This window comes from Pteronotus mesoamericanus, unplaced genomic scaffold (assembly GCF_021234165.1).
Source record: "Pteronotus mesoamericanus isolate MK-2021 breed Mesoamerican mustached bat unplaced genomic scaffold, CSHL_Meso_final contig_20, whole genome shotgun sequence".
Taxonomy (NCBI): Eukaryota; Metazoa; Chordata; class Mammalia; order Chiroptera; family Mormoopidae; genus Pteronotus; species Pteronotus mesoamericanus.
Genome location: NW_026555085.1, coordinates 93,910,932 through 93,927,625, shown reverse-complemented (window position 1 = coordinate 93,927,625; position 16,694 = coordinate 93,910,932). Strand labels below are relative to the sequence as shown.

General features: G+C 38.9%; 2 protein-coding genes across 3 annotated transcripts in view; one reads left to right on the top strand and one right to left on the bottom strand.

Moving 5' to 3' along the window:
* Window positions 1-817, top strand: part of KATNA1 (katanin catalytic subunit A1) — a 36,028-nt gene extending 35,211 nt beyond the window's left edge. The window contains exon 9 of one of the 2 annotated variants that reach the window (XM_054570099.1): window positions 416-817. In XM_054570099.1, coding sequence (XP_054426074.1) covers window positions 416-614 — 199 coding nt within the window. In that variant the 3' untranslated portion in view covers window positions 615-817. The remainder of the gene's footprint in view (window positions 1-415) is intronic. The other variant, XM_054570098.1, reaches the window with a different exon arrangement.
* Window positions 818-2,230: 1,413 nt separating this feature from the next.
* On the bottom strand, window positions 2,231-15,915 carry GINM1 (glycosylated integral membrane protein 1). The gene is made up of 8 exons (XM_054570100.1): window positions 15,766-15,915; window positions 14,335-14,394; window positions 14,079-14,175; window positions 11,265-11,416; window positions 10,573-10,729; window positions 9,885-10,018; window positions 7,755-7,918; window positions 2,231-2,727 (listed from the first exon to the last, which is right to left on the bottom strand). Exons 1-8 carry the CDS (start codon window positions 15,880-15,882, stop codon window positions 2,616-2,618), a joined length of 993 nt encoding a protein of 330 aa, XP_054426075.1. The 5' UTR covers window positions 15,883-15,915; the 3' UTR covers window positions 2,231-2,615.
* Between the last annotated feature and the right edge of the window lie 779 nt (window positions 15,916-16,694).

The following is a 16,694-nucleotide window of genomic DNA, read 5'->3' as shown; positions in this document are numbered from 1 at the left end:
TAGCTGAGATGCTTCAGCAAGGTGCTTGCCTGCATTAGTTTCTTTATTGTGAAACTAAGCATATCATGCACGGCTAGAGTGAGGATCAGTGATAATGTGGGCACATACATAAAGCAGCCATGTGTTTGCCATCTCCTTGCATAGGTGGTTGCTGCAATTAAGGATAAAACTTGGTGAAAGCATAGAGGTACTTGAATCTCAATATTCTCTTTTTAAAAAAATAAAAAGGTACAAAATAACAGAGGGGGAAAGGAGAAACCACCTAGACTGGATCAGATAGCTTTTCCTACACATGTAGGAAGTACATAATTTTCTAGCTAAGAGGTTTTCATTCAATCACTGTGTGTGTGCGTGCGCGTGTCTGTGTGTTCGTGTGTGTGTGTGTGTGTGTGTGTGTGTGTGTTTTAAAACTTAGGGATGCATCCTTGATGGCAATGAGAAGGCGTATCGAAGGTTTGACCCCAGAAGAAATCCGAAATCTTTCAAGAGAAGAAATGCACATGCCTACTACTATGGAAGATTTTGAAATGGCTTTAAAAAAGGTTTCTAAGTCAGTGTCTGCTGCAGATATCGAAAGATATGAAAAGTGGATATTAGAGTTTGGATCATGCTAATTCTCACATGTAAACTGTGAGAAACCTGCCTTAAGTATTTGAATAATAATTAAATGTAGCATTTCATTGCACTGAATGCTATATTTTTTTAAACTTTCATAATGGTAAGACTTAAAAAAGTATGCTTCTCAATAAAGGCATTTTTTAAAGCTGCAAGCAGTTCAGTCTATTTTACTTAGCATTACCTGGTTTCTTTTCACGTACCACAAATGTTGCAGCACAAATGCTGTTACTTAGTTTGGAAAAGTCTTATATGCACTTATATAGTTACAGCATCTTCCACCGCCTGTGGCTGATTTTCCTTCCAGGGAATAAAACTGGGTGCCAGTGGAAAACTGATTCCTGAACATTTTTACACAAGCAGCTAATTGAAACATGAATTGCGCACAGTGTGCCTTCCTACCTGCCTACTGTTATGGTAGCTTCCCTCTATTTCTTGGGAGATCTTTAAAGACCCTTCATTTTACTGTGCATTTCAAAAAGGAAAAAAAATATGTATCCAACCTTGCCCAACTTTTTTCTGCCTATGTGAGGCTGCACGGTAGGTAAGTAAAGATACTTCTAAGCCTATGCTGCCGACTCTAATGAAACTCATTAACTCATTCCCTCGTGGGTACTAGGCATAATCAAAAGCTGATGGTGTAAGTAAAAGGTAATAAATGCTCCCAGTCTCACTGGTATGGAAAAAAGGCAGGATAGGAATTTGCAAACTGCAAAGCCTATATCCTTCAGTTGGCCACATAGCCTCCTACATGGCTCTCCTCACCAGACTCTACAAGCTTATGCTTGGTGAAAAGTGACCCTGTCATCATTTAGAGTTAGGACTGGTGATTTCTAGCAACTTAATGAGTGAGGAAGGACATAGAAAAAAAAGCATGACTAGCCAGGTGGCTTTCGGATCGAAATTGTAAATCGTGCTTTTATTCTATACTATGGAGATAGCACATTTCACAGGGCTGTTATTCCTTATTAAGAACAGCTATCCAAAATGAAACATCACTCCTTCACTCTACTACCTGCCATCCTTCCCTGCTACATCTGTATCTATTTAGCCTCCACATAAGTGGTTTTAAAAACCAGCCATAACTTTCTTGGACAATGCATTTAAAATGATGGATTGCAATAACAAATTTTATTATTAAAACAGAATAGTAAGTATCACATGGAATAAAGATAAGTATTGTATGTACTAGATCACACTATAAAATATAAATCAACATGGGTAATGGTTAAAAACAAAAGACCAAACACCACTGTGGGATAAATAGCACTATACGTAGAACTGTAAGAAAAGGTACATTCTAATTCCATGATATTGATGGTCCTATTAACTGACTTAAAACATTGGATTCAGCCAGTGTACATGAAAGGAGCTATAATATAGAAGTAATTCTCACTTGGGCAAAGTTTTTAATACCAAAAGACTGTGTTTTTTCCTCAAAAACTTTATTTTAGAGTGAGAACATGTCACTACTATTTTTAAATCCTGGTGCATTCAAGGCAAGGGGTCTTGGTACAGGATACAATCAAATCATGACACACTTAAGTGATTTTTATATTGAGTCACATACTTAATATAAAGGCACATTTTACTGAATAAAAAAATAAGTGTTAGGTTCTTGAGCTTTTAAATTAGAATTTAATAAAGTGCTTTCATAAAGTCTTATATATTATAGTAGTGAAGTGGATATAATTTCCTTAACAAAGGCACCTTATAAAGTATTGGCACATGGCATTTTGTGTTGTCCTTTTTTTTTTTCTTTTTGGTAATTTCAAAGTTTCTCCTCTTCCACTGTGTTTAAATTTTCCTTAACAACTCATCATCTGAATAGCCAGCCCTATTAGAGGAACTTGACATTTTAAAAGTCAAGTTTTAGGCAGTTTTAGGAGTTGAGCGATTTCCCTAGTGTGTAAACTGATTCTTAATGATTTAAAGACACATTCAAGTGGCAAATTTAGAGCCAATAGAATAATTGAGAGTCCATGATTTGAGGTGGTATTTCAAATACATGTTTTATCTTCAAGGTTTTCTGCTGTTTTCTCAGGACCATCTGCATATAAGTTGATAGCTGCCACAGGTATAACATGAACTTTATCCAACTGAAGAATTCCTCTGAAATACAAAAATTAAAATTAAGCATCCCTCTGGCTTTAGTTTGGTAGTAAGTTAGGGCTACTTCATGGTTATAATTAAATATATATTTGGGGTTCGATGCTTTGTTTCACTTTATCTAGTTTCTAACTCTGAGTCCAAAGTTCACTTTAAGCAAGCTAACTGAAGAATACAAAGGTCTAAGAGGAGGTTCCTTACTTGGTACCATAGGAAAGGAAAGGACAAGGTAAGAACAGATGTCCAAGGCTGAGAGAGCCCTAGATTTGCACAACTTGGGCAAAGAGAGTATGCCTAAGCAGCTTTCTAAACAGTACTCACCACTTGGATGCAGCCTTAGATCTTAAGATAGCATTTTTCCTGTTGCTACTAACATCCCTGACCAAAGAGGAGATCTTTCCATTAGATCCAAGACCCTGTATTGCAAGTCCAGTGTCATCCCAATCAAGCCATCAGCAGAAGTTCCTTTATAAACTGAACACGCTGACTGTAAGGTCCATGGGGAAAATGGCAAGAATTGCTGTAACATTTTTTAGGCAGAACAGTGGGGAGAAGAGATAGCTGCTCTAACCAGCTAGCAAAGATTTTGTTAAAACACTAATAATTAAAACTGTGCTACAGGCATAGGAATAGATAAAGAAGAGGGTCCGGAAACAAGATTAATGTGAATGGGAATTTTGTTCATAATAAGGTAACATTCCAAGTCAACGGGCAAGTTACTAATAGAACAATGGCCTCCTTTTTTGTAAAAGAGCTCTAGCTTAAATGATACACAAAAGTAATGGTAAAAAATAAGTTTTAAGAAAACATGTCATTTTAAGGTGGGAAAGGTCTACTTAGGAAAATTAAAAACCCTAGAAGCCATAAAGGAAAAACGAATTGCTCTGACCCCAAATTTGAAACTTCTGTATGATATAGGATATTGTAACACAAGAGCAAAAGACAAATCATTGTCTTGGATTAAAAAAAAAAAGTTATATTTCTGCAATACAAATTATGGATGTATTAACCGACATTAATGATGACAAAAGGCAATATAATTGAAAAATGGGCAAATGCAATAAATAGGCATGTCAGAGGAGGACTATATGTAGCCAATTATCACAAAGATGTTAGACTTAGCTACACTTAGACTAGCAAAGATGCTATTAAAAAGAAAATGCAAATTTAAATGAGATTATAGTTTTGACCACATGTAGCAAAAACAAGATTACAACCAGATGTTGAAGAGATGGTAAATATACATATACACTTTCACCCAGTAATTTCATTTTTAGGAATCTATCCATATAAACACACATGTACAAAGGGATATAAGTACATTTAAGGATATACACTACAGCATTATTGGAAATGAACATGAAATTACCTAAATGTCTAAGAAAGGAATGGTTACAGTATGGCTTGGTCACACTGTGGAACATGAAGACAGTGATAAGCCTATAAATGTGCCGATGGGAACAGCTCTCAAACCCATGGCTCCAAGCTGCCCTGAGACCCTGCACAGCACACTGAGAGGCACCACAGAATATCTTAAATTCTCAAAGACTTCATGTGTAGCAATAGCATGAGTGGATTTCATGGTTGCAACATTAGATTGCACTATACATCCCTTTCAATGAAGTCATAATATCTTTAAAAAGCCGCATTTTTGCCAGTTGTGATAAAAGCCAAATATTGTACAAAACCTAGAGTTGGATAGGAAATGAGGGTGGAAGTGTCCAATCTGATTCCAAGATATGAGGCCTGCCTAGGGCCCTACAGGTAGCACACATCCCACTAGTAGGTTAAGAATTAAAAATATTTTTTATTTCAATTTCTCTTCTGGCCTAGGTAGGGGCACCAGGAAAAAAATTACTAGCACACTAAGAGTGAGTACTATGAACCAAGAAAGTTTGTGAGCCTCTGTCATTAAGTGAATGGATCCATTTCTGAGAGAGTTAAAAGTCTAGATGAGAAACACGTAGAATGATCTACCACTAGTAGACATTTATATCAATACACAGTCTGGATAAAAGATGTGTAGCCTAACACCTTATGATTGCCCTCAGTATAAGAATTAAGGAACAGGGAAGGGAAGAGGTGCCTCCACTTAGGAGTGCTCTGCATTTCTGACCTGACGAAATCTTTCACTACCAAAACTTGTCCTCAGTACAATTACCACTGATAAGCACACTGAAAAGTTGATTTTTGATTTTGCATTGCATCTATTCCCAGAGAGAAGCCCATGACAAATGAAACATTTGGAAAAAGAACAATAAGAATATTTTACAACACCGTTTTCTATGCAGGTTTGCACAGTGAAGTTTAAAAGAAAAATTGAGCTTTTTGGCAGCCAAATGAAAAAGGAAGAAACTGTCAAGTTACAGAATTTTCATTACCAGAAAGAAATGAAAAATGTGATTTCTTCAGGGGAAACCCAAGCTTAAAAGGTGGAAGCGGCACTAATATTTCTTTACTCTGCTTGCATGATGACACTTATCTTTAAAACAACCAAAATGACTATTTAACTTGTAAAAATGCTAACAGAAAATTCATTTTTAAATTTATAAAATAATTTCTTATGATTTAAAAAATAAAGTTGTACACAAGGAGGAAAAGTGAGGTTGGCCTCTCTACCCCTGTTCTCATTACCACTCATTGGAGATAACATTTTCTTTGACATTTGAGAAACTTTCCATGCATTTATATACATATACACATAATACTTCTGTTTTACCCAAATGGGATCATACTGTTACGCAACTCCCTCCACCACCACCCCCCCTCCCGCCCCGCGCCTAAGAGATTCTGACATCTTTCCCTCTCAGCATATACACTTCTTTCTTTTACAAGTTGCACAGAATCCCAGGCATGTGTGCATTACTTAGTTAAGCTCCCGCTGATACTCAGTTCAGAGGTTTCCTCTTTTGCTTTTGTTTTCTGTTACAAGCAATGCTGCAGTAAATATCTTGCTTTCTTCCTAAAATTAACTTAATTTTAAATTATTTCTTTTTAAAAGGTTTTATTTATTTATTTTTAGAGAGAAGGGAAGGAAGGGAGAAAGAGAGGCTGAGAAGCATCAGTGTTGTCTCCCATGCGCCCCATACTGGGGACCTGGCCTGCAACCCTGGCACATGCCCTGAGTGGGAATCGAACCAGCAACCTTTCAGTTTGCAGGCTGGCACTCAATCCACTGAGCCACACCAGCCAGGGCTCATTTTAAATTATTACTTGGAGTTGAAAATACATAGTGAAGCCCTCTCATTTAGTTTCTCTCTTGTTATACACATTGCATTTTCCATTATAGATTTTTGTTTCCCTTCTCTATTGATTCAAGTTCTTAGAGTGCAGCTTGTCTTATTCACATTTGAATTCCCAAGATTAGTATCTTGATCATAATAGGCAATAAATGTCTTTTAATTTTTCTAAAGTTGGAAGATGGCCCAGAAAAGGGAGATGTTACAAGGGAGATTCTGCCCTCCAACTTGCCTTACCCTTCCTCATCTTTATATTTTCTTCTCTAAAATACAGAAATGGAGCCCAGAAATAAACCCATACCTATATGGTCAATTAATATTCGACAAAGGAGGCAAGAATATACAATGGGGTAAAGACAATCTCTTCAATAAGTGGTATTGGGAAAATTGGACAGAGATAAGCGAAAGAAAAAGAAAAAAGAAAAAAAGAAACTAGTCCACTTTCTTACATACAAGAATAAACTCAAAATGGATTAGACTTAATCCATTATAATACCTGAAACCATAAAACTCCTAGAAGAAAACTTAGGCAGTAAACTCTCTGACATCGCTCTTAGTAATTTTTCTGGGTACGTCTCCTTGAGCAAGGGAAGCAAAAGAAAAATAAACAGGACTACATCAAACTAAAGAGTGTTTGCATAGCAATGGAAGGCATCAACAAAATGAAAAGATAACCTACTGAATTGGAGGACATATTCACCAATGATACATCCAATACGGGGTTAATATTCAAAATACATAAAGTACTCATAGAACTTAACACACACACACATAAAACCCCAAACGCTGATTAAAAAATGGGGAAAGGACCTGAATAGATCCTCTTCTCCAAAGAGGACATAGAGATGGCCAATAGACATATGAAAAGATGCTCAATGTCACTAATCAGAGAAATGCAAAATGAGATTATCACCTCAATCTGTCAGGATGGCTACCATCAATAAGTCAACAGACAAGTATCGTGAAAGTTGTGGAGAAAAGGGAACCCTTGTGCACTGTTGGTGGGATTTCAAATTTGTTCAGCCACTATGGAAAACAGTATGGAGGTTCCTCAAAATATTAAAAATAGAACTTCCTTATGACCCAGCAATCCCATGTCTGCATATTTATCCAAAGAAATCCAAAACACTAATTCAAAAAGATATATGCACCTGTGTTCACTGTAACATTATTTACAGTAGCCAAGATATCAAAGCCACCAAAGTGTCCACTGATAGATGAGTGGATAAAGATGTGGGGTGTGTACACACACACACACGGGAATATTAGTCATAAAAAAAGAAATCTTATCCTTTGTGATAGCATGGATGGGCATAGAGGGTATTATACTCAGTGAAATAAGTCAACAGAGAAGAAATACTGTATGATTCCACTTATATGTGGAATCTAAAAAAAACAAACTCATAGACACAAAGATCAAAGTGATAGGTGCAAGATGGGAGGAGGTTGGGAGGATGGGAGAAAAAGGTGAAGGAATTAAAAAGTACAAATTGGGAGTTACAGGATAGTCACAGGGATGGAAAGTACAGCATAGGAAATACAGTCAATTATATTGTAATAACTATGTATGTGTCAGGTGGGTGCTAGACTTATCAGGGGGATCACCTTGTAAGTTATATAAATGTCTAACCACTACACTGTACACCTGAAACAAATACAGTTATCAGATGTCAAATGTCAACCGTAACTGAAAAACACAAAACTTTTTAAAGAGAAAAAAAACAACAAAAAACCAGTAAATACAACTTTTTAAGCACTAAAAATATGGCTTCAAGAGTTAAAAATACTTACTTGTTTTCACAAACTGGGAAAAGCACCTTTAAGATGGTTATTACCACAGCTGCTCCTATAACTCCAACCACCATGACATTAAAAAACATAAAGAATACTGGGAAAACACTGTTCCAGAACATACACAGATCTTTTCTGAACTTTTCCATCCATTGACACATGACCTAAAAAAATGAGTTTTGATTAGATATGCAAGTTTCATTTGAGCTCTAAGAAACTTTAAAAATTATATTCTAGCTTTGGAGTGATAATATTCTATACCTTTTTTTCCTAAACTCACCCAATTTGATTCATTTGTTTTACATTTTATTGATTTGTTTTTCAGAGAAAGAGGAGGGATGGGGGAGAGAGGGAGGCGGGGGGGAGAGAGACATCAATGTGAGAGAGAAATATCGAGAAGCTACCTCCCATATGCGCCCAAACCAGGATCAAACCCACAACCCAGGCATGTGCCCTGACCAGGAACTGCATCTGCATCCTTTGGCATACGGGATAACACTCCAACCAACTGAGCCACCCGCCAGCGCAATAGCCTACCTCTTGCCTGTGGTAGCGGTTACATGGGTGTGTACACTTGTCAAAACTTACCTAACTGTTCATTTTAATGAGTGCATTTTATTTTAAAATGTATCTCAATAGAGGTATTTACAATTTTAATAATTATGTTCTAATAACACAGGCAAAGAAATACTACTCTCCTTTACAATTATTTATAATGTTGTCTAACTATAAACCAAGTGAAAGTAACTGCGAATTGACAAGTAGGCTAGTCTACTTTACATAAATTGGCGTAGAGTCAACTACGTGTTTCCAATACTTAGAGGACAAGAAAAGGAAAGAAGGTCCTAGTATTAGCTCTAGGAACACACCAGGAATTTGTTGTATGCAAAACATGTTTTTTTTTTAATCTTTATTGTGTTTTTTCCATTACTACTTAGTCCCCTTCTACGCGCCCCCTCAGGAATCTCCACAATGTCCGTGTCCATGGGTCCTTTTGCCTTTTTGCTCAGTCCCCCCACCCACCCCCGCCAACCCCTGCCCACCAGCTGTCATCCTGCTCTCCAGCCACAGGTGGTAATGAGTCTGTCCCCATTTTCCTTGTCAGTTCAGTTTGTTCATTAGATTCCACATATGAGTGAAATTATATGGTATTTGTCTTTCTCTGACTGGCTTGTTTCACTCAGCATAATGTTCTTAAAGACTGAAAGAAGAAACTAAGGCAGCACTGATGGCCTGGGCTCAGAAGGCAGTCTGTCCTCGGCTGTCTTGCTCGGAGGGAAGTGAGGTAGGTGGGGTGCGGGGGTGAGAGTTCAGGCAGCAAAAAGCGACCTGGGTTTCTCCAGCAACCCAGACAGGCACTGTGAAGCTTCAGTGGGAACTTCTTCCAGGAATCACCCCTGGATCCTGAGGGTAACCACAGGCCCTGCTCATTTAAATGGAAATTATTTTGAGGGAAGGGCCTACTTCATATATGCAGAGATATGAGGATACTCTCTGAACCCTAAGTATTTCCCAATCAGCAGCATAATGTCATTCATAGCATGTGAGTATTTAGTAGGTGCCAATGCATATTTACATTTGTACCCATTTATTCGTCCTTACCAAAAACTGCATCCAATAGGCACTTTATAGACTAAGTGGGTGTCCCATTTCACAGGTAAAAAAAAACAGAGACTAGGAACTTGTCCCGGGTCACACAACTAGTAAGTGGCAGGCAGAACCAGAATTCAAACGTAGGCAGTCTGATTCCAGAAAGTTCCCTCTTACCCAACACTCTTAGTCACTGTACAAGATTCTGAGGGTGCCATGCATGTGTGCATGCATACAAGGCACAGTCATAAACAAATGGGGATGTGAGAAAGACTTAGCAACTGAAAAATCCCAGACAAAATGAAATCCAGTGCTTTGACAATCATTATCTGACTATATTATTATTAAATTAAACTTGAAAAAGAAAAACCAAAATACCTAAAAAATAGCACATTAAAAGTCATGAATTCATTGTTAACAACTTCCCATTGTTCCAGTCCACATGGTTTCCATGTCATTTTAAATGCTAGTTATCTCTTTTCTTTTCTTAATAACCATAAACATTTATAATACAAAGGTAATCCAAAATACCTAATTTACCTTATATGAAGATGGAGTCTCTGCTCTGAGAGGAGTTTCAGGTAATTTGCCAGGTAAAGCGTCCTCATCGACGGTGGTTTCCACATTCCTGATAAGATACTGGCTGGTGGTCTGTAGTGAACTAACACTTTCCACTGAGGAGGAAGAGACAAGTTACCAAAATGCTGGGCGCCTGCTGGTGTCTCTCCTACCAGCCCTAAGATTGCTATACCAATAACACTTAGGATAGCAAGAACATAAATCTTTCCATGGGAGAAACACATATTTGATTATTCAGATTTAAATGCCAGAGAGGAGCCATAAACTAAGACCGCTAAAAGGAAACTTCAGCAGTTATGATTCCTTCACATAGAAAGTCAAATTTTTAAAAGTTGTGTGTCACTGGAGAAAAGACAAATACTTATTTTTAAATGACCCTAAATGAATGATGTTCCTATTACATATTTTATGATGGTTACCCGGAGTAAAAGTAGATAATTACAGCACCATGTCCCCATGCAATCAGCATTGATAATATTCTATTAAGGCTTAAAATAGATTCCCGAAGTTCTCAAATGGATATATAAAGCATACATGTTATAGAGTATTTTTGAAAGAAGCTTATTCCAAACATATTAACTAAGATTAAAAAGCTACCAACTAAAGAAATAATTTCCTTAATACTTTAAAAAATGGTCTTTTAAAGTACCTTTTTTGGAGAGGTTGGGAAGAGTAAATAAAATGTCATTATCTCGGGAAATGGAGTACAGCATGCTTTTTTCCAAAGGTAGCGTGTAGTGTGAATGTCTTAGTATTCCCTGGTTCTTAACTAAAATATCCACTTCAGTGACATCCTTTTGTTGAGCCTATAAAAACAATTATTTTAAATAATGGTACAACACCGTAAGAATTTCAAACTGACATTTCCCCCATGATTTCTGTAACTAAAAACCTGCCATGTTCACTCCATTCCTTTTTATTTGCCCCCCACTCTGAAGCACTTAATTTGCAACTTCAGTGGAACTCCCGCCGCTGCGGCCGCCGCGGCACTCGCTGTCAGAGCTCGCGCTCAGCTCCGTTTCATTTACTGAGACTCAGCCAGAGGAACTGGCAGCAGAGCTGGGCACCAAACTCAATCTCTTGGCTTACTTGGTCTGTTTAATGACGTTTGTAACAGTTTTACAGCGATATAAACATGTATGAATATGGTCATTTAAAAAATTAAGACTTCAAATGCTAAATAAATGCTAAAACAAATAAAATATTCTAAATGATTAGATACAGGCAACATTAGGGTACCTTTCCTCCTATGAAGTCAGAAATAAAATAATTGAACACATGCATAATAACTAGCACAAATCTTTACAATTTAATTCCCAATTAATAAGCATATTATCTTACTTGTTTTCCATCAATCTCTACTACCTCTTCTTGAATGACAATTAGTTGCAAACTGGAACCAGATGTCATAGGCCACTCACGAACTAAAATTCTTACACTGACAATTCCAAAATATTCTTTTTCCTTCAAATTTTCTAGATTTTCATTCTTCACTATATATAAAAAAAGAAGTAGTGACAGCTTTGAACAAAAAAATGCCACCAAATCTGAATTTGATTAATTTGATGACATTTACATGGAACAAGACAGTTGTAAACTAGTTTCTTAGGCTCTCTTCATCTCTGACCTCATTGATAGTTCAGAGTTATGAAAACAAAGACAACTGAAATCATTACAATGCTTACAGTCATTTGAAAAGGGGAAATTGCTTGATGGTCTTTAGATTTTGTATGAAACACCACAATAGCAAATCCTTCCTAACCAATATGGCGTAACTACAAAGCAGGTCAAAAGACACAGGCTATGCCATGCTTTAGCAAAGCAAGCACAGTCATTCACAAAATCCAGTGTTAGGGCCCAAACAATAAGGACAGTGAGTTTTTTGCTTGATCTTTTCCCAAGTAAGTGATCTGTTAGAGTTGGAGGGCAGGAATGGCGAAGAAAGCGGGAAAGCCCTGTGTCACTCCCTACTAATGAAAGACCAGGCAGGATTAGCCACCAGCCACATCACTCTCTAGCTCCGAGTCCCCATCCGGCCCCAGTGCACAAGAGGTGTGGCAGTTGCAACTGGTTTACAGAGCTCATGGCTACCTTTTTAAGGCAGAAACTGCTACAGAAAAGGAAACATCAACAGATATCAATGAAACCGAAGCAAGGGAACATTTTCATTTCTGCCCCTCAAATTATTTGCCAAAAGGCAACCCAGATGATTTTCTGAATGCAGACCCAGTGGTTTAAACTGATTCTGTGCCTTTTTAGGGCTATTCCCTTTATCTGGAATGCTCTCTACTACTCATTCTCCCCCAAACACATTTTAAAAATAAACTCCAACTTAGGCTGTTCTAGCTACCTACAATGCTGAGTCCGTGCTTTTTCTGATTTTTAAAGCACTAAGCTCTTCTCTTATAAGCCTGCCTCTTCCACTAGTCTGAGTTCCTTGGGAGTGTGTATCAAGCTTATAGTTCTATAGCTTTTGTTATACAGTGACTCCATCTGCAATTATAAATACATAATTTAAAGTAAATAGCAATGTTCAAACACTTTGTCTAGTTCTAAATTCTAACTACACATCAGAAACGCGTGGGAACAGTAAAGATGCCACAGCCTCACCCCCATCTTAATAAATCAAAATCTCTAGAGGGTATAGACCAACTTTTGTAATGTTTTTAAAAGAGGTACAGACATTTCTATTGAGAACCAAGTAACCTGGCCTTTTAGCTTAATTTAAGTCTTCATAAAACTGTGCCTTCCTTGACTTCGCTGTTTCATTTGTTGAAAAGATAATAGTCCAAAACTTCCCCAAACCGATAAAAGACATGAAGTCACAGATTAAAGAACCCCACACCTGGGCACATCACAGTAAGTAAAACTACTGAAAAGTCAAAAATAAAGAAAAAAAATCTTAAAAGCAACCAGAAAAAAAAAAAAAAGAAAAAGAGAAGTAATATTATTCTCAGTGGCGCAACGACACTGACACTGATTCTCAACAGAAACTACAGAAGTGACAAGACAATGGAAATTTGCCTTTGATGTGCTAAACCATGCTTCCACATCCTGGAAAAATATCCTCCTAAAAGGAAGGCAAAGATGTTTTCAGACAAACAAAAGCTTAGATATTTCATTGCTAACAAGTCTATGCTACAAAAACACAGTAAGGGGAATTCTTTAGGCAAAGGGAAAAAGACCCCAGAGGGGAACACAGATTCAGGAAGGAATGCAGGGCAACGGAAGGGTAACCATGAGGATGAACGTGAACAAATACTGGGCTACAGAAAACAGCGAGAGTAATGACCCTGTATAGTGCTTAAGGGCACACAGAGGTAAAATGCATGGCAATTTTAACACCACAGAAGCAGAAAGGGAATAAATGGAGTTTAAGTGTTCTAAGGCTCTTGCATTGTTTAGAAGATGATAAAAGTGTCAGTTTATTGATCTCAAGGGTAACTATTAAAAGAACAATAAAATATTATTAAAAAAATAAGATAAAGGAGAATGATGAAAAAACCCAAAGGACTTGGAAATTAAACATGCTACTTCGAAATGACTCATAAAACAAGAAAATGTCACAACGAATAATTAGAAAATACTACAAACTGAATAATAAAATTTATAACAAGTATAGGCTATAAGTGCTTAAAGAAAAATTTAGTGCCTTAAATGCATACATTAAAACAAATGCTATACATTTCTTATATTCTTTATTTCATTCATATAATATAGTAATTCTAATGTAACAAATTAGCTTGTCTTTAAACAACACAAGATTTTAAAAGGTTAAAAAAAAATGTTAAGCAGGCATAGGAGTAGAAGAAAGTAAAAACCAGAGAATCAGACAAACAATTCATTTTTTTCTTTTTCACAACTGTGTAAAGCACTTCCCCAGGATTCTACCTCTTACTTGTAAACCTCCCTTTACTACCGCTGTGCACATTCTCACATGCTATCAACCTGCTACAAATACAGTTCCATCAATGCAGATCTCATGAAAGAAAAAAATGTGAGTATGCCAGAAACAACCAAAGTGCACTGGCAACAGTGTTAAATGCATTAGTAATTATGTATATAGTAATTTAAGATGAAAATATAGAACTGTGTTTTACTAATTTAGTATTATTAAAAATAGCAAAATCATGGAAATAATTTAGTAGTACTCACCTATCAAAGTCTGACAGCTTATTCGGGTTACACCATTATTTACAGGGAAATCATTCACATATACCTGTCCACTCTCATAGGTTATGTTAAGAACAACCTTAAAATAAAGCAGCATACACATTATGGTTATAAATGACAACTCTACATATCAAAAATATGTACATTATCTAACTAAATTGGATGTGCAGGTAAAAAGAAAATAGGCTGCATAATACTTAGCTAAGTGATATATTAAAAACAATCAAAGAAGACAAACCTGTTCTTTAGATACCTCTCCATCATCTTTCAGGGTAGTTATATTAATTCTGATGCTTTCCTGCAAAACAAATATTATATAAATTAAATAGGTATGTATTTCACAAACTGGAAATAACTCAAGTTCTTTCCCCCCCTCAATTATATTTATGGTATAATCACTTATGATAACATTATGCTCACCACCCCAGGTGAAATCTCCTTCCATCACCACGTACCCCGCCTTTACTCTTCTACCTTCCCCCACTCCCATTTCTCTCTGGTAATCACCATACTGTTGTCTCTATGAGGGTGCTTTTTGTTTGTTTGTTTTGCTTAATCCCTTCACCAATTTCACCTAGTCCCCCCCCAGCCTCCCTCTGACAGCTGTCAGACTGTTCTGTGTCTATGAGCCTGTGTTTTGTTCAGGGCTTGCATTGTGCGGCTTCTTGGAATGCCCCTGCATAGATGAAACTGAGATATGCTTGTTTTTGTACTCGGGGAGTAATGTCATAGCTCTAAAACATTAATTGAAAGTAAAACAGTGACATTCATAGTGTCAGTCGTGTTCAAGTCTTGACTAGTAAGAAAAGGTGTACCCTATATCGTTTCTTTCCATTCTGGGAAAACTTTTCCCTACCATGCATTTAACTGATAAAAGGAAAATATATTGGTTTAGGTCAGCACGACTCTAGGGCAAAAAAGCTAGTAGGAACTAAACGCCCTTTTACAAGGATACAGTGGTCTCACCCTTTGGCTGACCTCAGAATCACCTACTGAAACAGATTCCTGGGCCCCACCCGAACAACGTCGGGGGAGGCTGGTGTGGCTGGTCCCATCATGCTCCAAGAGGCACTACTCTCACATCACCTGACAGAGGGACGTGTCAGGTTAAGTGCCGGGTCTTCACTCTCCGTTCGTCGCCCCATCGACCTGGCGTGCCCCCCCCCCCCCCCCCGCCCCGGAGCCCTGCACGCCGCAGGAAGACAACCCTTTCCGCCGCCGGCGGGGGCGGACAGTTGCCTGGAATCGCTCTGGCGCTGTCTTATTGAGCAACTTCCACATTTCCCGAGCCCAGGAACACTGCCTTGCCCCCGAGTCAGGCTCTACCCACGGAGGAACCATTGCCAAGGCTGAGTTAACTTGTGATCGCGTATTTTCGACGGCGAAACTCCACAGGAATGGCAACAGTTGGAACTGCGTAAAAACCTAAGTTTCGCGTCGCGAGGCTTAACCACACATTCAAGAGCCCCGTGAGCCTTCTCGTTACCCCTACTACACCCCCACTTCCTTCGGTGCTTTCTCCTACTCCTCGTTTGGCGGTCCGGACCCCAGCCCAGGGCCTGCCAAGCAGAGGTGGAGTAAGTCGATGTCGTCGCGGAGGTCCCACGGCCCTGCCCTCCCAAGAGGGTCCGGACGAAGGATCGGCCGAGCCGCGCCCGCCCTGCTCTACCTGCGGGGCTCCGGGAGGTGGCGACTCAGGAGTCCCCATCTTCGGCCACCCTGTGGCGGGCAGCGCTGCGAGCAAGAGCAGACGGAGGGCGAACGGCGTTAGCCGAGCGCCCTCCATTTTGGACTGGCCAGCGTTGGCTGGAGGCGGAGCAAGACGGGCTGGGCCTGTTGAGGGGCAGGACCAGGATGGGGCGGAGCCGCTAGGGGCGGGGCCTAACAGACACAGGGGCGAGGGAGAGGCGGGCCTCGGTAGGCGTGGAAGGAGCCGAAGCCAGGAGCTGGGGAAAAGTGGACCCAGCGGGCGGGTCTCGCGTAGTGCTGAGGGGCGGAGTCAAGTCATAAAGGGACCGATTAGATCGGCGCTCTGGGTTGGAGGCTTTCCCCCCCCTGAACGATTGTAGGCATTTTCATTGCCATTACTTTAAAATTAGTAGTACACTGTATATGCACATAGCTCTATGTGTGTGTATACATTTACCCCTGCAGGGGTGTCCAACTGGCCCACGCAGGCTGCATGTGGGCCCAGGAAGGCTATGAATGTGGCCCAACACAAAATTGTAAATTTACTTAAAATCTTTTTTTTTTTACTCATCAGTTTTTATTAGTGTTTGTGTATTTAATGTGTGGCCCACGACAACCCTTCTTCCCGTGTGGCCTAGAGACGCCAAAAGGTTGGACACCCCCCCAAAGTCAAAATATTAACAGTAAATATATCAGAACACTAGCCATAACTGGTGTGCCTCAGTTGGTTGGGCGCTGTTGGGTAAAGCAAAAAGGTCGCTGGTTCCATTCCTGGTCAGGGCACATGCCTAGTTGCAGTTCCTCTAAGTCAGGGTACATGCAAAAGGCAACCGGTTGATGTTTCCCTCTCACATGGATGTTTCCCACCCTCTCTCTCTCCCTTCTTCTCTTTGTAAAAATAAATAAAAT

Bases quoted from the DNA above. Each gene is read 5' to 3' on its own strand.
- GINM1 (XM_054570100.1), bottom strand. From the start codon at position 15,882: ATGGAGGGCGCTCGGCTAACGCCGTTCGCCCTCCGTCTGCTCTTGCTC. The intron at 10,730-11,264 runs GTAAGATAATAT...TTGTTTTTATAG, and splicing joins TAGAGATTGATGGAAAACAA to GCTCAACAAAAGGATGTCAC. The intron at 2,728-7,754 runs GTAAGTATTTTT...TTTGTATTTCAG, and splicing joins TTCCCAGTTTGTGAAAACAA to AGGAATTCTTCAGTTGGATA.